Here is a 23,517-nt window from a genome sequence, read left to right as displayed (position 1 = left end):
ATTTCAGATGTGATTTCATTTCCTGTCTTCCTTTGGGAGGGGGGGGGGGGTTTAGGCTTGGGTTACCAGCCTTAAGCGTGGCGGTATTGAAAGTATTGTTGTCAAAGTTTTGGGATTGGCCGAGATGGTCTGGCCAAACGTCTTTGGACCATACCCCAACTCTTACAGAATGCAGGGGTACTGTAGTGCTTTTGGTAATGTTTGTTTTGTGACATTGATGTCATCTGTATCGAGTGGTTTTATGGGTAGTTTTTATGGGGCAGGTTATGAATTAGTGCTTTATACTGTCATGATACCGTACAAAATTGTGTGTCATGAGCGAGTACTAGTTGCCGTCAATGCTACCTTACTGACGAGTAGCTGTGGGCGAGCTTTGGACATTGTCATGCTACCATACATTACGTACGTTGTGGGTGAGTTCTAGTCACTCTACATACTGCCATGTTGTTTTGATCTCAAGGCCTTAGGACTTGTTCTTTCGTGCTCCATGATCTGTTCCTTAATAGGACCGTGTGTTCGATGTTTGAGTTTTGATGTGTAGTGTGACCACATGGTCATCTTTCTTTTGAGAGTGTTTTGTCATTAGTACATGGGTGTAAATGACATTGGGATATGACCATTTTTGGCAGATGTTGTTGTGTGTGTTATGTCATGAGCACGTGGGTGTAAATGGCATTAGTTTTTATGTTTCCTTTCGGGTTTGGGATCGCCGATGTGGTGTGTCATGTGGGATACTCAGAGATGTACTCTATAGTTATCCTTGGTTGGCCTTTTGTTTTGTTGAGGCCAAATTTCGGGGACGAAATCCCTTTAAGGTGGGAAGGTTGTAATGACCTTGTCTTTTTCTTCCTTTTTCGATTTTCCATCATTATTATTATTATTTTTTATTTTATGATTATTAATTATTTAATCATTTGATTTTTTTTTTCTTATGACCTAAGGGTTTTGTCTGACCCGAAGTAAGTTTCGGTGTTCGGAAACGATTTCCGACACCACGTGCATTACGTTATTTGATCTTTTACTGGCCGCGTATGTCTTTATTTTATATGAAAAACATGTTCGTATATATATTTTTTTAGGGGTATGGATGCATGGTTTCTTCGAAAACATTTTTGTTTTACGAGGTGTTTTATGTAATTACTTTTTGTCTTAGGGACTTTATTGCAAATATTCCTTGGGATATTTAGAGAAGAGACGTCTTTGCAATTTTTAGGAATTAGTGACATGTGTCACTTTTCCTTGGGGTCACTTGTCATCCCCTTGGTGGTGTGACTTGGAGCACACTTTGGTGACAAGTGTTAGGTGTTAATTCACCCACTTATTGGCCTTTGTTTAGACCACTTGTTGTCTTAAGATGTTGACAAGTATAGGCTTGTGATTAAGCCTTGTTTGGGTGCTTAGGATGGTAACAAGTGGAGGATGAAGATTCACCCACATGTGGACTTTTGGTGGGTACACTTGTTGGCCTAGATTGGTGACAAGTGTAGGCTTGAGATTAAACCTTGTGAGGAAGCCTAGATGGTTGACAAGTGGAGGGTGGATGTGTGTATGTGAGAGATGTAGTGTTAGTGTATGTGTATTTGGCCAATAAATGCTTAGGGTTAGTGGAAAGAGTGAGGGTTTTTGTTAAATCCTCTCAAACCCACCTTGCAGCCAAACTGAACCCTCATAGCCATTTTTGGATTTTAAAACACTAGCCTTGGGAATTTGATCTCACACTTTGAAGAAAATATCTTCCTCTCTTCTTGATCTAGAGCAACTTTTTTCAATTTTTCATTTTGACCTTGTTTGTATGGGATTCCCTAGGGGTGAATCTCGAGATAGAAATTTGAAGAATCCTGAGACACTGTTTGCCATTTTCTGATTTCGACCCTCTTGCTTGAGGAGTTTGGTCTCCCATATTGAAGAACATATCTTCTTCTCTTTTTGATCTAGAACAACTTTTTATAGTTTTTCATTTTCAGTTCGGTTGCCTTGGATTCTAGAGATTATATTCTCTAGTGAGGTAGGGGGTTGTTGTATGTTTATATTTTAAGTGTTTTAATTGTTTTGGGGTTTTCTATATGTTGTATACATTCTTGTTAAATTGTAAGATTGCATATAGGTGTAATGTCTATATACTTGACTTGAGGTTTAATGATTTAAAGCATGTATAGTTTGTATATCTTGTATAGAGATGTTAATTCGATTAGTAGATTACTAAATTCTAGAATTTCATGTTGTTGTATGGTAATTTGATTTAATTATGTGTGTTATCATTGTTGGTGTAACGAATCGCACATTGAATATTCGATATTTATGTGCCTTGTATGTGTAACGAATTGCACATTGAAGATTTGATATTTTGAATGCCATGGTAGTTGGAGACTATAGTGCATGATTTATGTGAATCCATGTATGGTTGTGCATGGAATGTGTTTAAATACATTTTTACTTAAAGTGTTTAAGTTGTGCATTTCTTGTTGATTTTGGCAACTTGGGGCGTCGACTTTTTGAATTAGCTAGACCACAGCTCTAGTGCGGAAGATACGAGTTCTTCCATTATAGTGCCCACTTAGGTGGTTCCTAGCGAGTTAGTACCCAAAATAATTGCATTGCATGGTTTGATCCACGAAGACGTCCGAGTAGTCCATTGTTTGGTTTTGTTTTGTTTTTTTTTACAAGTTGACATTACTTTTGAAGTTGTAGCTTATCGAGTTCACTTGTAGTAAATGGCTTATATTGTGTTTCAAACGTTTAGTATACTTGTGTCTTGTATGCTTGTGCATTGTATTTTATCATTCAATTGCTTGTATAGCTTGAGATGATCCCTTAGTTCACCTTGTAACATAGACGTTAGGTGGAATGATCCCTTGTATTGATTTATATTAAACTTGCATGACACTTGAAACTTTAAGGGATACGCATGCACTACTTCCTACGAGTAACTTTGTTTACTCACCCTAGTTGTTTGGGATATTTTTAGATAAGGAGACCTTGTTTTGAGATGCATAACATCCCTAGGTTTGGTTGGTAGCTTGGAGTACTTTTGACATATTTTGTATTAATGCATGTGTTAGCATGTTTAACTTTCTCTTAAAGTTGTAATGTAAAACTTGTATGGAAGCATAGCTTGCTTACCCTTTTGGTATGTAATATAAACTTAAATAACTCTCTTTTGATGTACTTGTATCATATATGTAATGAGGCCAAGGGCCAACCACTTGAATGTATGCAAAGTAGGGCTTTTTTTTCAAATGTTCATTTTAATGTCATAGTTACTATTCATCGCATTTTTTTTTAGAATCGTGCTGACTGTTCCGGGACTTCTGGGGGTCTATAAAGTGTAATTGTATACCACATTATCAATTTAGGCCTTTGGAAAACCTTCCGAAGCCCCATTTCCATTTCTTTAGCAGCAACTCGGCATGTATTAAATTCTCTTGACCTGATTATCTTGGGGGTATTTTGGGCATTCCAAGTTGTATATTACTTTTGGTTTGGACCATGGTTGATTAGAAAACATGATTGTAGGGGGGGTTACTTCACAACTTTTTTTCAAAAAAAATCCATTTAAGCCTTCAAATCGCAGCATTTCTGAAACAGACCTGGGAGCATGCCATTTTCCGTTTTTATTTCAAAACTTCGAGGTTTCATAACTCTTTCATCCGGACTCTGAATCAGGCCATTCTTGAGTCTACCATTATTAATTTTGTGTTGTCCTTCCAATGGTATGCACACTAGCATTCATTGATGTTTTGAAAAGACTATTTTACCTCTGGGGTTGTACTCACCCGTTTTTAAAACTTCGTTTTCGCTTTTTTTCTTTTGAGTTCCGTGGCTTTATGGGAAGTCACTTTGGCATCTTTGGGATGACGTACATCTCTAAAGACCTTGGTTTTGTCATTCGCTTCTGCATTCTGGATCTGTTATCGAGTCAACTTTAGGGTCATGATAGACGCACCGGGTTTGTAAAAACTTGGGTCATCACAAGTCCATTCATGTAAAGTTTGATGAGGGCCCTCTATCTACTATCTCAGAAGAGATTTTCTCAAAACTAGGATCATGTGAAGCTAGTTCCTCACATTCAGAACCTGTGTCTCACAAAGAGATCACTCATCCCACTCTTAAGAAACATGTTCAAGTTGAAAATATCACTGGTCATCCTATAACAGGTGTTCAAATCAGGGCCAAGAAGAAGTTAAGTGAGCTTGAACAAGAAGAAGATGAGGAATGCAATCACTTTGCAATGTTATCGTCCATTAAACCTAAAACCTACAATGAGGCCAAGAATGATGAAGATTCAATAGTTACAATGAAGGAAGAACTTGATCAGATATTGAAGAATGACAGTTAGACACTTATTCTAAGACCTAAAGACAAGAATGTGATTGGCTCTAAGTGGATATTTAGGAAGAATATGAATGAAAAAGGCACCGTGATCAGAAACAAGGCTATATTGGTTTGCAAATGGTATGCTCAACAAACAGTAATTGACTATGATGAAACTTTTGCTCTAGTGGCAAAAATGGAGTCCATTAGAATGCTTATATCATTTGCCTATCCCAAAAAAGTTATAGTTTATCAAATGGATGTGAAGTCTGCCTTCTTGAATGGTGATCTCAGTGAAGAAGTCTACATAGAGCAACCAGAGGGCTTTGAAGATTCAAACAATCCCACTTATATTTACAAACTGAGTAAGGCCTTCAATGGTCTTAAAACAAGTACCTAGGGCTTGGTATGAGAAGCTTCACAATTTTCTAATTCAACAAGGTTTTCATAGAGGGAAGGTTGATAGCATTTTGTATGTGAGATCCTCTCAAGATCACATCCTAATTCTCTAAATATATGTTGATGATATCATATTTTGTGGCTCAAATAATTGTTTGACCTAAGAATTTGAAAATCTCATGAATACAAGATTTGAAATGTCTATGCTAGGCTCTCTGAGATATTTTTTAGGCCTTCAAATATACCAATCTTCCACTGGCATCTTCATTTCTGAGGAGAAATATGCAACTGAATTACTCAAGAAGTTCAACAAGGCTGAGAGCAAGGTTATGTCTACCCCATTGTGCCCTAACACAAAACTCTCTCTTGAGTGCACCATATAATCTATTCCTTCAACTCACTACAGGTCCCCTATTATTGGAAGTTTGTTGCATCACGCAGCTTCGAGATCTAATATAATGTATTTAGTAGGATTAGTGGCCAGATTTCAAAGCAATCTAAGAGCTTCTCACCTTCAAGCTACTAAAAGGATCCTTAGATGTGTCAAGGGAACACTCTCATATGGCCTTCATCATCTTCACTCACCTTCATTGCCTATTACAATATATTCAGATGCTGATTGGGGTGGTTCTCTACCTGATAGGAAGAGTAGTTCAGGCTGTTGTTACTTTTTTTAGCACAAACAAGGTCTTTTGGCTTAGCAAGAAGTAAAACACAGTGTCCCTCTCCACCTCAGAAGCTAAGTACATAGCTGCTTCATTAAACTGGTTCACAATTGTTGTGGATGAACACTTTTAGATCTTGGGATACATTTGCCATTAGTAAGAACCCTACATTGCACTGTAGAAACAAGCACATTGATATCAAGTGCCATATTCTCAGGGATAAGGTTTAAAAGGGGCTCATTGACATCACATATATATCTTCCTATAGAAGATCAACTTGCAGATATCATGACAAAGCCATTACTGCCACAGAGGTTTTCAACCCTCATAGATTTCCTAAAGGTTGTCTCTAACCCTTTCTAGTGCTTTACATTGTTTGTCATTTCACCTTTTGACTTTTAATGTTAAAAAAGGGGGAGAAATGGACCTAAATCAAGGATATGTATATCCTTTGGTATGCTATCATACTGTCTTAATGGTACATTGCTGCTATTTGAAGTGCTTCAAGTATCATTTGGTTTTTGACATTCAAAGGCAAAATAGGGAGATTATTGGTCCCATCTTTGAATTAGGGTTTGCCCTTTCAAATGTCAAAAGCTATCACAAGTTCATTTCTGTGTGCTTAATGTGATTCTGGCATACTCAATACATTACAGAGGCTTACAAGGGTAGCATTGTCATTTTACATTCATGAGATATCATTTGAGATAGCTTGAGAAAGCTACATTGTGTTGACAGTGCTCATTATAAGCCAATTAAGGTTTACAGGTTCTGGTTCAGGAGGTGATACTGTTCTACAGAGTCCTTTAGGGGCAATTGAGTCTTTTCACAGGTATTCTATCATTATACACTTTGTTGGGATAGTGCATTATAATGCATTGCTCAAAATCACAGTTTGATCATGTGTTCACAACTGCAGCTACAGAAATCTATGTATATTAACAAGTGTCCCTTTGAGAGGTATTTTGGTCATTACAAATGAAGAACAAATATGTGACACATATCTTGTGGTCCTAGTATGAGAAAATGAGACTTGTTATGCATTGCTTAGTGGTTAAGATTGATATATATTGATGTGTATACATATAAACAAGCTGTCAAAAGGAAAGCTCCCTAGAAGCCAAATGTGCAAGGTGGTAGGGGCATTGTAGTCTCTTCACAAAGAATGTCAGGACATTCTCTGGCCAATGATCGGAGAATGATGCCATGTGGATTTCCTCTTTAGGGTAGGATTATAGATCAATGTACCTTATATATATCCTGTTATAGTATTGTGCCTCCTTATGCCTTGTGAGTGAGCACCCTTAAGCTACATTGTGACAAGCACTCAGGACACTAAGAATAATGAACTTTTACTGAGTTTTGAGACTAATTTGTGATCTAAATAATCTCAGCAATACATATAGTGTGAGTGTGTATTTGAAGATTACGGTCAAGGCTTTTTCAGTCCATGTTTGAGGCCATTTCAAAGATGTCCAGAGGTTAAGGCAAGTTTATTTTTCAAGTTGACATCTGCAGAATTATTGTTCATACACATATTCTTGTTGTAGTTCATTTTGATGTCTTAAACCTCCACTTGTGTCTTGTTTTTCTGGTTTAGCCTTATGTGATGAGTAAATATGCATGTTATCTTGTTGTGAGTTGAACTTTTTTCATTTGAGTAAGTTTTTATAGTTGATTCAAGGTTGTACAAGTTGATCTTTGCACAGAGAAGATGTCATCTAGTGTTTTGACCTTTCAAACCCTAGGTTTTAGGGTTTTCTGCATGTATAAGCCCTATTAAGCCGTGATTATGATATACCTTATTTAAACCATTGAGAATATCATATGAATCTGAGCAAGTGTATAATGTTGGTATAAGGTTGAGGGTACCATTTTCAGGTTTGTGACAATACGAAATTTTAGATTTGACCTTCTGTCACAGTTTTAGCAGAATGAAGGTTTTGAGCTGTTGTTTAATATTTTAAGTTGTTTAATCATTATTATCTTGTGTAATAGCTTAAGTATTGTTGATGTACATCCTTTTATATATATTTGGTGAGGTGTGAGAGCTCAAAAGGTCCAAGCAGGGTTGCTTAGGACAGGGGGAGTGCTTGTGTGTATTGTTGTGAATTAGGGTGTGTGCAGAGTGAGAGACGGACCAAGAACCAAGATCCCCCCCCGCCGGCCCAAATCAAAGTTCATCATCCTTGTTTCCTTTCATGAAATGAAGGAAATTTGATTCTTCCGTCCCATCTTCCTACCAAATGGAACATAAACGTCAAGGTGGGACCTAAATGTCTTTTGAATTTCTTTTATTAAGATGTCAAGGTTATTTTTGATATTATGAAAGTGGCGCTTGAGTTGCCATTCTCTCAAAAAATTCAAAAAGATAAACCCCTACCGAATGAAAATCTTTTGCTCAAGCAAGAAGTAGTCAAGCCAATACTATCCAACACTACGCAATGAAAATCTTTTGCTCAAGAAAGAAGAAAATCAAGCCAATACCATCCAACATCCAACTTGAGAATATGCAGATTGGATAAATCAAAATTAAACGAGTTTTTAACTAATGACATTCAAGGAGAATCTGTTTTAGTACTCTCAACTCTCAAGATTTCTTGTAAGAAAACCACTAATTATCAGGGAGCATACATCTCATTCAAATAAGCCAGAGTTATCCGGGGACTTGAGCATCAAAAGACCTTCTTCTTCTTCATCTTCTTGGATTTTATTTTTATTTTTATTTTATTTTTCTCCCACGTGCTGAGTACATCAAGAGACAGAGATTTGAAATTTTCGGAAAGATCCAGAGATAATAATAAAGTAAATCATCGAACAAACAAGACTTGAACTAAACAAGCTATAAAATTATCATGGATATTAGAAAGAAACCCCGTCCTGTTCAATACAAAAGGATTCTTAGCAGAAAGTCCCCATAATTTTGTAATTAATAAGGTATTTCAATAACAAATGCACCCTTTCTCTATTGATAGGTAACAATTGCACCCTTACAGACAATTATAACATCCAGACAAATGAACCAGACTATGAGAAAATGCCACACTTGAGAGGCCTTCAGATACTAAGGTTACGAAAAAGAATGATTCAAATTTGTTCCTAAACCATAATGAATATATATATATATATATATTATAAAAAATAATCAGTAAGTACCGTATGATTGACATCAGTTATTGGTTGAATGCTACAGCTGTGAGCAGAAATGCACAAGGTGTGCTTTCAGATTAGTCTTAGTTCATACTCGCCAGCCATTGTTATGTATCTCACCCATGGAAGCGTATGATATCCACTTTTCTCAATGATTTTCAGATAACGAACCTGTGAAATTCAGATATTTCCATTATGTGAACATCAGTAATGAAATAAAACATAAAGGGCACCAAATTATAATTACCAAGGTAACCTAAGTTTTTATGGGAAAAAATTGAAACAAAACAATAGGTTGGGAAATGCTAATGGATGCATGATGAGAGGTGTTAAAGTTTTTTAATCATCCCAGTATCAAAGTATTTTATTTAGGACCTCTCCCTTTCAGTGTTGATAAGAGTGACATTGTCGAATCCAATCCGACTGTAATGTGTTAGTAAAATAATGAAACAGTAACGCACCCTCGTTCTACTTGCAACTGAGTCTCAATTCATTAAAATGTGTTCTCATTCTGAATAAAGTGAGGTTAAGAAAAGAAAATTGGTGGCAAAAATTTCTAATACGTTAGCTCTACAAGGCTACAGAAGCAGAGGGCAAGAGATCGGTCCTTGTAGAACTGCTAGAAGCATATTTCAACAGAGAAAGCTCTAACTTCTGAATGGTTAAACTATTGTATCATTTTTATGAGTAGCTTCACAAAAAATGATATTCCAAATTAAAGTTCTAATTCTACAAATCACATTCTCATTTTCAAATATAATTTTTCTAAAAGAAAAAGAAAAAATAAAACCTCTAACCAGTTTCAATAATCGTTACTACAGTTATTGTATATTATATACCAGGGAAACTCTTCCTACATTTGCGTGAGAAATTATTTACATTTCAGCATCAGAATGAAGCAAAACAAATAGCCATTCAGATATACACACCTGAATTCCTGACACGGTAAAATAAGGTATTTCAAACTTCACACGGATAGGAGCTTTTCTGTCGAGAGGCGATTCTTCAGAAGTTATACTTGGAAGTTTAAAATCTGCCCTTAACATAAACTCCTGTAAATTTTGTTTTCAGAAGGTTATAAACATGTATGGGAGTTTTTCACAATCAATGACTTCAATAATCATGGGCTTGTACTGAAGTCCTACCTTATTACCAGGAAAAGATTTGATCCTCCAGAGCAATGCATCATTTTCGGGGGCATACGTAGCAGATCCCATTGATGTCCGAATACTAGGATTTGTGGCATCACATGGCACAGGCAACTCAATTTCAACATTTGTTGCATTGCTGTACCAAAGAGTAGCAAAGGGAGCAAAATCAGAAAATTGATAAATGACCCTCCTATATCAATTCTGAGGAGCAACAGAATCAAGAGACGTCGTTAAGATGACCTTGGACAACACAAAAAAATGCAACTCTAATTTCTAATAGCATTTTAAAGCACACGTTGATTCTTCAAAATGGAAATCATACATAACACAGATGATGATAAGGCAAAATGGAGACTACCACAAAAATCTAATCAATATTGGCATGTTATATAGGTCTAGAAATCTTAAAGCAATCCTATAGAATAATAAATAAAATAAAATAAAAGTAGACTTAGCTTCCACAGACTTAATTCAAATGCTAAAGAATTTTTTTTTTAAAAGATGGAAGCATCTAAAATAACATGTAAGACTGTAAGTTCAATAACTTAAATTATTTCTACAAGCTAGTACCTGCGCTCCCTAAACTGGCTCCTGGCTTTTACCGTGATCTCAATACGACTTTTTGAGTACGTTTCAACTCGAGCTTCCACCCAAATGAGAGGTTTCACCTGAGAACACAAATAAAATAAAATATAATATATATTTTTTTTCCTCGCATTTTCTTATAAAAAGGGTGTATTCATGTTGGGTAATTGCAATCAGCCCCAAACCACAGGTATCGGGTAAATCCAGGGAGGAGGTTTGAGATTGGAGCTCAATTAGCACTCCCCGCAATCGTAAAATGTAAGTAATTGGAGCTCAATTAGTTTCCATAGAGAAATGCAACAAATTATCACATGCTTAGGAGAAAAAAAATAACAATCACAAATTCAAGTCCAACTCACTTGACAAAGAAAAAACATCAAAGTTAATGAAAAAGAAATAATCTGAAGTCTACCTGAGTACCAAGTCTATATGTCATCAAATCAAATGATCCATCAGGAGGAATGAAGGAAATTGTCCGGTCATTTTCAAATCGAGCTAAACGTACGCACCTAACAGAAAAAAATTCCAAAAAATAAAGTTAAAATATAAAGCTGTAGAGCATATTTGTTAAGGACATGCTTAAAACCTTCAAAAGCCCCAGGCTCATCAAGGATCAACAGGAGTACCTTAACCTACAACCCTACAACATGTCAGACTCTGTCAGTTAGGCATGCATGAAGCGCTCATGCTTGCGTTTACTAGGCTCCTCCCTAGGGGGGGAAAAACATTCCCTATATTTTGTTTTATCAACCATTGATATCGATTTCGATGCTTAATGACCATTAATTAGCATGCTCTATATCTGACTATGATCATCTTTGATGAATTGATCTTATCAAATATTTAACGGAATTCATAAGCTTATGGTTATGTACTTGCATTACTTCCGTCTACGCTTAGATTCTGACTCTTATATATAGATTTTTATACAGATTTTAAATAACATTTGATTTAACTAATGCATTTTCATATTGAAAGGATTTATGCACATTGTTCACCTGATGTTCTTAACTGATATGTAGAAAATTCCATTTTTAAAGATTTTTTTAGTACTTATGTTGCATGTCTTGAATTATACTGATTGTATATATTGACTTCATTGAAATCGTATGCAAATTTTTGAAAGATATATGTATATTAATTTTCTTAATACATTGATCGATTTACTGAAAAATCCCTTTATTTTGATCATGATCAGTTTGTGCAACTTGATTTGATTTTTTCTATACTTATATTTACCATATGCAATTTTATCATACGTCTCATTTCAATTAGGCTTGTGCCTTACATTGCATCTTGTGCCTAGGCTCTAGAAGACCTTGGTGCTTGATGGCTTGAGCCTTTTACAAACTATGGTCTACTGATAAAATCATAATAATAACTAGCAAAAGACCAAAAAAAAAAAAAATTCATAGAAAAAAATATGAACTCTATGAACTGATAGAGAAATAAAATTGTTGATGGAAGGCTTACTGATGAAACTTGATATCCTCAGGGTCAATGGATTTTCCTTTTGTTGTCCGACCTTGAGCCTCCAATAGAAGTCTATCATTTAGGCCAAGCTTGCACTCGGGCATACCACTACAAGAGATACAGTTTGATTGATTTATCCTCCCTGAGAGGTAAAATATAGTACAAGAGGATGCACAGACACAAACTTAATGAACAAAAAAAAAAACACGTTGGTATAAGCCTTCCTTGCAACTAACAACCACCAACAGTACATGAATACTGGGAAACAACCACCAAAAAAATAAAGGAAAAGGCCATAAATTTAAGAAAAAGAAAATTAACATGACTTGACGCCAGGGAAAAGTGCTTTGATCACCTCTGTGCCACACATTATTCACTTCATAGTGACCAGATATGGTGGAAAATGATTCACATTCACTAATCGCATCTAAGTTGAAGTTAATACTACCAATAAGGTTACCCATTGGCAACTCAGATAATATTACATACATATAGATGGGTATTTAGATAAATGTACTTGTATATCAGTGCAGCTGGCAGCATTAGTTATAATGAGTTTCATCATCTATAAAATAATATATGATTTTTCACTCAAAAAAAAAAAAAAAAAGAAAGGTTTTGTTCTCTATATGTTTCTAATCCAAGCACAACATAATAATATTGCAATTGCAGGCAGAAAATGTACTAGCAGAATATAATTCGCTTAGGAAAACAACACGCCCAAAACATACCAATGGTAAGTTTACATGTTTGGAACTAGTTCGTGATCTCCACTTAGCATGTTAAATATTACATAACCTATTTATTATTAAATATAAATGTACTTAACTACTTGGTATCCACACTAGTGGACAAAGATATCAAGATCATTATTCACATTTTCTAGGTCATGAATCCTTGTACTGCTACAAGTATAATCATGCGAAAAAACCAGAATTCTATAGATAACCACTAATTAATTTCAAAGTGTCATACTTGATGGGCTACACATGAATTAAATTACTAAAAGCACCTCAGATATGTTCTCATCTTCAACGCCCCGACAATATCTGAACGGATTATCTGCCCATTTCTGTTGACTAGTAGATTAACACTTTCCACTACATCCAAAAATATCTAAACATGAAAAAAGAAACCATGAGGAAATTAATAGTCGCTTAATGTGGTAAAAATATCATGCATAGATGGTACACCTACTTCATTTTTCTTGTAATATATCCCTTCACTTCGCCAAGACACTGCATTTGTTACAGCCATTGGAGGCTGCTGCATAACTTCCATCCTGTAAGCATCCGTCTTGATGAACTCATTTAGAATTTTGGCTTCTGTATATTGAGGGTAACCAAAGTCCATCATTTCATCAAGTAATTCATGCTGCCAAATGCACAAGGTATCAGTTGGACAATATCAAAAGTGTTCCGATCAACATCTTATTTTTGTTCATAGAATACCCTTATTTCCTTACCACTACCACGAAGTTATCTCTTAAAGATTCCTCTTCCAACTTTTCAAAATAATGCTTCAGTACCTGCATTTTAAAGAGATATTACAACTAAAACTTTATGTAATTTTTTCGAGTCTACTTCATATATGTTTCTCCAACCACAAAAGCAGAATAAGGGAAACAAGAGTGCATACATCAACTACACGGTGTAAAAAGAGAATAAGGCTGGCAACATTGCAGTTCTGCCTCGAAGCTGTCATCAAATAAACATTGTTGTGTTGTATAAACATGTAGGTCACACCATTGTCATAGCCCACTGGACCCTGGGACTCCACATCACCCTAAGGCAGATCAAATAAAATCGTCAAAACAAGAGGAAGATTTAAATATTTTGAAGCCACAAGATTTGAGTATTTTAGACTGAGATTATTTGGTAATTTGAGTATTTTAGACTGAGAAAACTGAAATTCAATGACTTAAAAAAGTGTTGCTAAGATGTGATATATTTTACACTTATAGAATAGTGTAATTCATGTATATTGACAGGGGCGAAGATACAAGATTTTTAAATGCCATAAATGGGCTTAAAAGTTTTACAGAGTTCCCATTACCTTCATTCACAAGCTGGGATGAGTCGAGCTTGGGATTGCTGAGCTCAACTCGTCTATGAAGTGAGCTCAAATTTAGGGCTCAAGCTCATCTTATGTACTACATGAACAAAGCTTGAATTAGCCTGGCGAGCCGATAAATGGGCATAAAAGTTTGACAGAGTTCCCATTACCTTCATTTATAAGCTGGGATGAGTAGTTTGGGGTTGCTGAGCTCAACTTGTTTATGAAGTGAGCTCAAATTTAGGGCTCAGGCTCAACTTTCTACTACATGAAGAAGCTTGAATTAGCCTGGTGAGCCGATAAATGGGCATATAACAATCAAAAGCCTCAGTTGGGAAGTTATTTTATAAATTTTTGACATAAACCCATCAATATTTGATCAAAGTATTCCCCTTTATGGCCCTAGTGTCCAAAGATCACGATATGTCTTCACATATAGAAGTCCAATTGATTTTATGCTGTCCATTTTATTGTAACAAAGTCTGTCCCATAGTATCAATGTACTAAATCACCTTACTCTTTTTAAATTTAATGAAGTTTGTATCCCATACTGTCAACCCTCTTTCTCACACACACTAAATTTTTCTAGAGCAGGGAATGTCATCCCTATTCCTTACCATTTTGTCTACCAATTATTTCCTTTGACAAACATAAATGCCGAATTCAAGTGCTAATTGAAACTAATTGTTTTGGTTAGCTTCTTTAAGAATACTTGTTTTCAGTATAGATTGTGAACCCTTGTTGATTTCCAACTGCATTGGAGCGGACACAGAATGTTCTAATTTTGCAAGTAACTATTAGCACAGGAACAATGCTATTTTAACGGCGGAAGGGATTTTATCCCTTTGATGCAATGGATAAACTCAAGTGTGGGTCTCATTCACTGCATCAAAGGAATAAAAACTCCTTTGGCTATCCGGATCGAATTGAGAGACCGGTTTAAGAATCATTTTCCTTAGCACAGCCCTCTTCATTTCTTTAAACTTGGGACCAAATGTCTGAAATTGCGCATAACTTTCATTTAAATAAACAAAGTGAATACTTCCAAAATAAAAAAATATTTTATAAATAAGGAGTTCTAAATACAATTGCAACGACTACATAGTAGTATGATCATGTGGACCCCACTGTGAAACCCACATAAATCAATGTCTAACATTTTGCAGTCGCAAATGTTCTTCGTATTTCTTTGTTTTAATCAAGAGAAGGAAAATTCTATTCAGACCTAATAGTCTAAAGTTTTGGACTTATCCGATGCATCTAACATATAAAAATCTCTCATTAGGTCTAAGAATCATTATATTTAACAAAGAGTAAAACTTCAAGCACCAAGAGGCATCTATATCCAAAATTAAACCATATTTTACCTTTGATCTATAATCAAGGCCATGAAATCAAAAGGGAAATTAAATCTCTATTTAAAAAGACATCAAGATCAACATAATATCAAAACTAAATCGTAAGAAAAACATGCAAGTCATATATGTGTATATATAATAATACACAAATGCACACACACATATTATAAATTGGTATATGTGTATATATATATATATATATATATATAGAGAGAGAGAGAGAGAGAGAGAGATTAAGCACCTCTTTTTGGAGGAGCTTGGAGAAGAAACGCTCGGCCTGAAGAGCATTGACATCACCTCGATAGTCGCGCCCAATTAAACAGTTGCCCTTCATGTCCAAAATATAAAGCGCCGACGTGGCGCCTGCCATTGATGATCGGGCTCTGCACTGCGGAGATGGATCAATACTATATATATGTGTGTATATTTTTATATGCGTCCGTGTATATATGTAAATTTCTCAGGAAGGGCTTTAAATTGGAAAAGAAAAAGGTGAATTAAAAAGGCTTGCAATGAGTATTATCAACAAAAAAAAAAAAGAAATAGAAAATAGGGTGTGTTTGTTTATGAATGTTATGAGGTAGTTGAATGAAATTTCCTTATCTTTTTTCTGTTCTGTTATAAATGTTTTCGACTCAGATGTAACTGGCAATTCAGACACGTGCTTGGTAAGATAACACTTATGGTTTTATTTATTTATTATTATTTCAAATAAGTTATATGATAAATTACAATGACACCTTTATAGTTTGTCCTATTGACAATCATATTTATGAGAACACATCGAGAAAGGGGATGAATACATGTTTTTTTTTTTTTTTTGGCACCAACAGACAAACTAAATTCAAGATGAAAAAGAACAATCAAGGTGGAGGGCATGCAACAGCCACGGAGGCCAAATGCGCCACTCCAAATCACTACAACCGGCTGCTAAAGCCTTTTTACTCAGAGAATGAGCAACACTATTACAAGAACGGAAAACCCATGCAAGGGAAGATCCCACACACTCCGCAAGAAACAAAGAAACATCCTGGAAAACTACTGACTGAGCATCATCAGAAACATTAAGCTTCATCATAGACAAACAATCCCCTTCAACAACAACCTTTGAATAACGCCATCATTTGAGAAGAAGCAAGGATTCGAGCAAAATCAAACTTTCAGCCATTGACGGACCACAAACATCCAACAAAAACATTGACGCAACCTTGATTGTCTGCCCAAAGAAATTTCTAAGAATAAAACCGTCACCACAAGCAAGAGTAATGGGATTAAAAGCGGCATCAAAGTTGAGCTTCAAAAATCTAGCCGGTGGAGGCACCCAGCCCGCCAAAGGTGGGGGAACCAACGGTGGAGGAAGGGAGCAAAAGAATCTGACGGGACACATCCCGAAATTCGTGAAAGGCGAGGAGAGCTGATTGAGTCGCCACAAAAGAATCCCACGAAAAATTCTTAAAAACTCGGTCATTCTGGCATTTCCATAATGTCCAGCAAATATACGCTGCCAGACTCATGCATTCCTTCGGAGTTTCAGACATTGCCCATCCCTCACAAAGCTCCTCCCACCGTTTCGGCCAAAGAGACGGCTGTTGAGCACTAAAATCCAATCGAAGGGGACATAACTTCCAAACTAAAATAGCAAATGGGCAAATGCATAATAGATAATCCACAATTTCTGCCGCAGATTCCCAAACTGGACAAAAACCAACCTCGGACGCCTCCCTTAACAGGAGCAGATGATTAACCGAGAGTCTCTCATGAAGACATTGCCAAACAAAGAGGATAATTTTTCGATGAGCGTGAACTTTCCAAACTCGACTCCACATGCTTTCTTTCCCTACTCCAAAGCTACTCCCAGCCTTTGGAAGATGGATGGGCATCTTTAGAAGAATGGATAACGCGACATGGTAAGCACTCTTAACGATGAAACGACCATCCTTAGAGGCGCCCCAAACCTTACAATCCCTACCTCCCATGGTACTAAGGAATTTGGCGAATTAACATCCGATCGCGCTGATAAAAAAGCCGATCAATCACAATAAGATTCTATTTATGAGTAGATGGATTGATCAGCTCGGCAACAGTGGAAATACTAGCCCCAAAAGGTTGAGAGGAGACTGAGAACTTAGAACGATCGGGTAACCAATTTTCAAGCCAGCAGTTAACATCATTACCATCCCCGATACGCCATTTCATGCCTTTTTTAATAACAGCTTGAACAGAGAAAATCCCTTTCCAAACCCCAGAAACCTTACGGCTCTTCAAAGCCTCTAGAAAATCGCAATTCTTGAAATACTTCTGCTTAAAAGATTTATAAAGCAATGAATCATCCCCAATTTCCATTCGCCAAGCTAACTTAGCCAGGAAAGTCGTATTAAAAGCTTCCACATTCCGGAACCCCAAACCACCATTCCTTTTCGATTGGCACATTTTATCCTAACTTATCCACTTGATTTTAGAAGATTTCTCAACCCCACTCCACCAAAAATTAAGGAAATAGCTGGAAAGCTCCTTACAATTTTGTTTGGGGAGCTTAAAATAGTGCATAGAGTAGGTAGGAAGGGCCGAGAGAACCGCTTTAATTATAACCTCCCGTCCGGCTTTAGATAATAAAGAACCCTTCAGGTTTTTAGTTTTGGCAGCCATATGCTCCGAGATAAACTTAAGAGCTGCGACTTTGGAACGACCCAAGAAAGAAGGAAGGCCGAGATATTTATCTGACCAGTCAATGTTGTGGATGCCAAGCAAATTCATGCAAAAAAACTTCAGGGAAGAGAAAGTATTAGGGGAGAAATAAAGGCAAGATTTATCAAAATTAATCAGTTGACCAGTAAGAATTTCATATCGATCAAGGATGGCCTTCACATGGAGCACTGCTGGATCTTTAGTCCTACAAAAGATGAGTGCATCATCTACAAACAGAAAATGAGAAACAAACGGGCAGCCTCGACCCATCTGCAAACCCACAACTTTTTTGTTACTCTCATAAGCATAAAACAATGAAGACAACCCCTCTATACAGAAGAGAAACAAATATAGAGAAAATGGGTCTCCTTGACGCAAACCACAGAAAGGAGTAAAACAACTGCCCTTTTCCCCATTAATAAGGACTGAGTACGAAACCGAGCTGACACAATCCATAATCAGCTTCACCCAGTGCTGATCAAAACCCAGGTGGCTTATAAACTTAAAAAGAAAGGATAAACTCACCCGGTTATAAGCTTTAGCCATATCCAATTTAAGAGCCATGTAGTAAGAATCGCCATACTTTTTAGCTTTGATGACGTGCAAAAGTTCATGAGCTAAAATAATATTATCATGGATTAAATGCTGTGGAACAAAGGCACTTTGGGTTTCAGTGATAAGGAGAAGAAGGAAAGGTTTAAGTCTGTTGTTAAGGGCTTTGGAAAATATTTTGTAGGAAACATTGTAGAGGGAAATAGGCCGAAAGTTAGACATGATGGTGGGATGGTGAACTTTTGGAATAAGAACAATCTTGGTGGAGTTGAGACACTGTGGGAGAAGGCCACCCTGAAGGAAAGAATTAAATCCCAGGAGAAGATCATCTTTCAGCATATCCCAATTTGATGGGAAAAACAGAGGAGTAAAACCGTCGGGACCGGGGGCCTTATAAGGGCCTATACTCGCAAGCCGGCCCGGAGCTCCTCCACCGAACCCTCCCGCATTAAATCACGATTAATGTCATCAGTAACCTTAGGGATAATCATCCGCCAAAAATCAGGATCATCGTGCTCGGGAATGGAAGAAAAAAGATTGTTAAAATAATCTTCCGCAACCTAGCGGATGTTATCCTTAGAGTCCATCCACTGCCCCTATAATCCTCTAGCCCAATAATTTCATTATTTCTTCTATGGATTTGAGCTTTCCTATGAAAAAATTTTGAGTTCTGTCACCGTGATTCAACCAGTCAATCCGAGATTTCTGAAGCCAGAACAATTCCTCCTCACGCCAAGCTTTCCCCAACTCCTGCTCAAGATGGAAACATTCAGACTTATTATAACCATCGACCTGTTGTTTTAAAATTCGTAACCGTTTCTCAAGCTTCTGGATCAAAACATGGGCATTATTGCATTTACCCCGGTGCCAGAGTTGGAGGTCCGATTTACACTGAACTAATTTTTGAGAAATTCCCTGAAGTGGAGAACCCGGACAAAGGAGATCCCAAGCCTTAACCACTGTGGATTTAAAATCCTCTTCCTGGATCCATCGCACATCAAAATGAAAATTTTTTTTAACATGAGAGATGCTATCATTCAGACATAACAATAGAGCATTATGTTCAGAACTATGGACGGTAAGATGATGAAGCATAGAACGGGGAAAGAGATGAGACTAGAGAGAAGAGCAAAGAGCACGGTCAAGCCTAGCCAAAATAAGCTTACCTTGCTCTCGTTTATTACGCCAAGTGAACGGAAATCCCTTAAAATGTACGTGTTGAAGAAGGCAGTCTTGAATAAATTGCTTAAATTCTTTGAGCATCTACCCCTGTTTTAAACAACCGCCTCTTTTTTCGTTTCTGTGAATTAGTGCATTAAAATCCCGCATGAGAATCCATTGGGTCCCAGCTGAAAACGAAGGCTATGAATATAATTCCATTGTTGAACCATTTCATGCTCAGTACAAAAACCGCAAACACCCGTAAAAAACCAAGGTTGGTTACCCCGACCCCCAATAATCTTACAAGTAATTTGAAATTCAGTAAAATTAATAATTAAAATTTGCCATTCCTTGGAAAATAACAGTGCTAAACCTCCCGCGCGCCCTACTGAAGGAACCATGAACGCTTCGTATGCACCCAACAACGCCCGAATCTTCTTAACACGATCACTAGCATTTTTAGTTTCAAAAAGGAAAATCAAAGGTGGAGAATGGAGGTGAACTAACCTCCTTAACTGGGAAACTATCAGGGGGTTCCCCAAACCCTGACAATTCTACACCAGAACCTTCATTGGGGGGGTTGGAGCCAATCTAGGCTAGTTACCACCACCGATTTGGATGAAGGGACTGTAGAGTCTGTCAAAAAACACAAATTGCCATCACTGAGTGCCGCTATTTTGGGTTTCTTTGGTGTAGAAATCTGGGAGGGAGCATCGCCATCGGATTTCCTTTTGAGACGGGACACCAAATCGGCCGGAGAAGACTCCTTCTTTGTTCTGGCTTTATGCTTCCAAGACGTGTATCTCGTAGAACTGGGAGTAACTGGAGTCTTTTGTTTAGGCAAAAATTGCAGATGGGCTGGATCGGGCCCAGAAAAAGGAGGAGTCAAGCCAAATTTGGACTTGCATGGGTCATATAGGCCTAGTTGAGCTCGGTCCATACCAGTACCCAATCCGCTTTCCTCATGAAGAGAGGCCGCAAAATGGGCTGAGTCCAATGGACGAGGAGGGCTCACTAGGACTGACCTAAAACCACTAGACTTGAATTAACAAAACCAATGTTCAGAGTGTGAAAACAAGTTTGTTTCTTTTAAAATAACATAAAAAAAGGCAAGAAATATATATATAGTTAACAATGCTACAAGGGTAGTTTTGCATTTAAGTGAGTTGATATTTTACATCAAAAATTAATATTTTATTAAAGGCAAGCTAGACATTTCAAATTTTTTTTTTTTTTTTTGCTATGTTTGGATCCAACATGTGACAGGGTATCACTGTAATTTCATTGTTAAAAAATGAGCTAATTTTTAAATGAGTGTCAATAGCGCAAATCACAGGGGGTATCAGTGTAATTTATCCTAGGTTATACTTGACTTGGGCATTGTCTAGTTGGTAGAGTGCCTAACTTTCCGGGTGTGTATATATTCAAGTATTCCCCCTAGTTTGCCAGAATATAAATAAATAAATAATAAAAATATTTAACTCTATTTACAAAAAATAAATCAGCGAATTCATATATGATGTTGTAGTTTATTGGATATCCAATTCGATAACCAAATGTGACAAGAGGCATATTTTTTGTTAACATATCTAAAATACTTTTGTTCACTTTCTGATTTTTGCTTTCTTCAAAAGCAAAAACATGATTGTCATTTCTGAAGTTGAAATACCAAGTAGAATCATGTTGCATAATTTTTTATGCTTTCAATATTTTGAAAGCAAGAAAATTAGAAAGCAACTTTAGTAATTATGATTTTGTAAAAATTGTTCTTCCTGACTCTTCGAAACTTCTCTCTCTACTTACCACCACCAAAAGCCACCACCCATGTAATTGTGAATTACCTCTTCAATTTCTTCTCCTTCTTCTTCCTGGTCATCACTGACGCGACATCGTCTAACGGCGGCTTACCATTAACATCCTCGTCGGAATCATGTTGGCGACAACCTCGAGCTCTTCCTGATCTTTTTCCTCGTTGATTTGATCCTTAATTTGCTCTTCCTTTGACGAATTCGAGACAAAGATTCCTATGTTGAATCCTTCAATTTTGAGGGTGGATTTCGCCATCGACAGTAGCACTGTGGGAAGTGAGTGTTTGTAAAGAGTGAAAAAGAGACACAAAGCAGAAAGAGAGCCATTCTAACATAAACCAAAGAAGATTTCGGCAGTGGTGATGGTGGCAGTGGTTGTAGACAATGGCTATGGTAGCGGTAGTTATTGGCGGCGAGGGTCTGCGCTTTTGATTTTTTTTTTTTTTTTTTTCTGTGACTAGTTTAAGTTGATTTGGGTATATTGTTGATGGGTTTTGATGTGTATGAGAGACAAGAAAGATGGTTGTGGTAGTGGCTACGGCCAGAGGATGTCAAGCCTTGAATTTTGAGACCGAATCCCGAGGTATGATTAGAGGGATTTAGGAATTTGAGGAAACTAAAGTAATTTTACTTTCTAACAAAAAACATATAGCTTCAATGAGTTTATATTTTAAATTCATGAAAAAAATTTCCATTAGAAAGATTCATTAGTTGTAACTTTTGGCAATATGCCTACTAAACATTTGAATTTTTGGAACAAATAAAAACCTGTATAAAATCTTGTAACTCCGTAATCAACATATCCAAAGGTTATACTCAAAATCCCAAAATTTAAAAGATAATTTCATAAATAAACCATAAAAAAATATTTTGAGTAAATACCCTATACATCTTTACTTCTATTACATACCATTATAAATTCAATACAAGTGATTCCAAATAAAACTCTGTCTTGTAGATTAGGCACATGGAAAACACCAGGTACCAATTACTGCTCACTCTTCCTTAACCATCTTTCTAGAACAAACCAATGGAGTAAATTATATAGGGGTGAGCTTATATAGCTTAGTAGAAATAATTCTAACAATGGCATAAATGAGTTTTGAAATGTATATGGAAATTTTGGTAAAGCAAACCATGCAAAAACTCAGTTTTTGTCAAAAAAACATAACTTCACAAAATAATTTCAACCTCATACTAAGAGTACCAAAACCACTGCTCATTTCAAAAACCAAATAAGGAACAAACCAAAACCATAACTCCTTCTCATATGGACCTCTTTTCATTTTCACTCAACAAAGAACAATTTGTAAACATCCGAGAGCATCCCACACAGTCACTTCCCCTTCAAACCAATGTTGTCCAAACTCTCCCTACCCAAACAAGGGTTTTCCGCATGGGTTTTGGGTCTTTCACCCTAGGGTAACACGTACCATGCTTCAATCATTTCATCCCTTTCGAGTTTCAATTCAACCACATAACTGTTCATATCATTTTCACATTCCCCACCTAAACCCAAGGTGTACACCATGAAGAAATCATTTTAGAAATGATCAAAAGATTGATAATCACAAAGCAACATGCTATAATCTCAATTTGCTTAATAATACTTTAAGCTTTGAAACAATCATGCTCAACAAACTAGTAAATAGAATTTCAAAATTTTATCAAGCCACTAAACACTTTTTAAAGACGCGAGCATGATGTTATAGTATTTCAAAACTATACAAGGTAATAGTAATCAAGTAAAAAAAACCACCCAAGCATGCAAAAGCTAGAGAATCCCTACCAAATTGAAGCTGAAAATGGTGAGATAAGGATGATGATAGAGAAATTACAGCCAGTCCCTTTTCTCTTCCTTTCTTCTCTTCTTTTCCTATCTTTCTTTTCTTTTCTTTTTTTCTCTCTCTTTCCTCTCTAAGGATATGTGTGGATAGAGAGATTTGGAGGGATAGTGAGAGAAAAGAAAATAAAAGATAGTGTAGATTGTGTTTGGGGTGTTTAAAATGAGAGAAAAGAAAGGATGTGGAGAGATAAGGGGGATATCTGTCCCTCCTTATCCCTCAAATCCGATCTCTCCAAAAATGAGAAGATAAATAAAGAAATGATAGTGTTTAAATGGTATTTTCATAATTTTTAAACTGCCCTCAACAACTAAAAGGAG

At 36.5% G+C, this 23,517-nt stretch overlaps 2 protein-coding genes across 4 annotated transcripts; both read right to left on the bottom strand.

Annotated features, from left to right (window-relative positions):
- Positions 1–8,083: 8,083 nt before the first annotated feature.
- On the bottom strand, positions 8,084–23,327 carry LOC132284544 (AP-1 complex subunit mu-2-like). Of its 3 annotated transcripts, none has more exons than XM_059786655.1 (12): positions 23,143–23,327; positions 15,389–15,535; positions 13,373–13,519; positions 13,200–13,262; positions 12,932–13,108; positions 12,747–12,850; positions 11,735–11,842; positions 10,674–10,770; positions 10,247–10,344; positions 9,671–9,812; positions 9,455–9,577; positions 8,084–8,696 (listed from the first exon to the last, which is right to left on the bottom strand). In XM_059786655.1, the coding sequence occupies exons 2-12, from the start codon at positions 15,515–15,517 to the stop codon at positions 8,598–8,600; spliced, it is 1,287 nt and encodes a 428-aa protein (XP_059642638.1). In that variant the 5' UTR covers positions 15,518–15,535; positions 23,143–23,327; the 3' UTR covers positions 8,084–8,597. The 3 variants fall into 3 exon arrangements, with proteins under 3 accessions (XP_059642638.1, XP_059642640.1, XP_059642639.1); XM_059786657.1 differs by having other exon boundaries at positions 15,389–15,530; XM_059786656.1 differs by lacking the exon at positions 23,143–23,327 and having other exon boundaries at positions 15,389–15,676.
- On the bottom strand, positions 17,194–17,577 carry LOC132281227 (uncharacterized mitochondrial protein AtMg00310-like). The gene has a single exon (XM_059782949.1). It carries the CDS (start codon positions 17,575–17,577, stop codon positions 17,194–17,196), a length of 384 nt encoding a protein of 127 aa, XP_059638932.1.
- Positions 23,328–23,517: the final 190 nt, after the last annotated feature.

Source organism: Cornus florida, unplaced genomic scaffold (assembly GCF_030987335.1).
Source record: "Cornus florida cultivar Cherokee Brave unplaced genomic scaffold, ASM3098733v1 CherokeeBrave_3.0.0_Hap2_Chr11, whole genome shotgun sequence".
In the NCBI taxonomy this organism is placed as follows: Eukaryota; Viridiplantae; Streptophyta; class Magnoliopsida; order Cornales; family Cornaceae; genus Cornus; species Cornus florida.
This window is presented reverse-complemented; position numbering and strand designations above follow the sequence as displayed.

What these genes read in the sequence shown, in the direction of transcription:
- LOC132284544 (XM_059786655.1), bottom strand. Translation starts at nt 15,517, where the DNA reads ATGGCAGGCGCCACGTCGGCGCTTTATATTTTGGACATGAAGGGCAAC. An exon ending in TATATTACAAGAAAAATGAA is followed by an intron (nt 12,851 to 12,931) that starts GTAGGTGTACCA and finishes TTTCATGTTTAG; the next exon opens with ATATTTTTGGATGTAGTGGA. An exon ending in CATATAGACTTGGTACTCAG is followed by an intron (nt 10,345 to 10,673) that starts GTAGACTTCAGA and finishes TTGTGTTCTCAG; the next exon opens with GTGAAACCTCTCATTTGGGT.
- LOC132281227 (XM_059782949.1), bottom strand. Translation starts at nt 17,577, where the DNA reads ATGTGCCAATCGAAAAGGAATGGTGGTTTGGGGTTCCGGAATGTGGAA.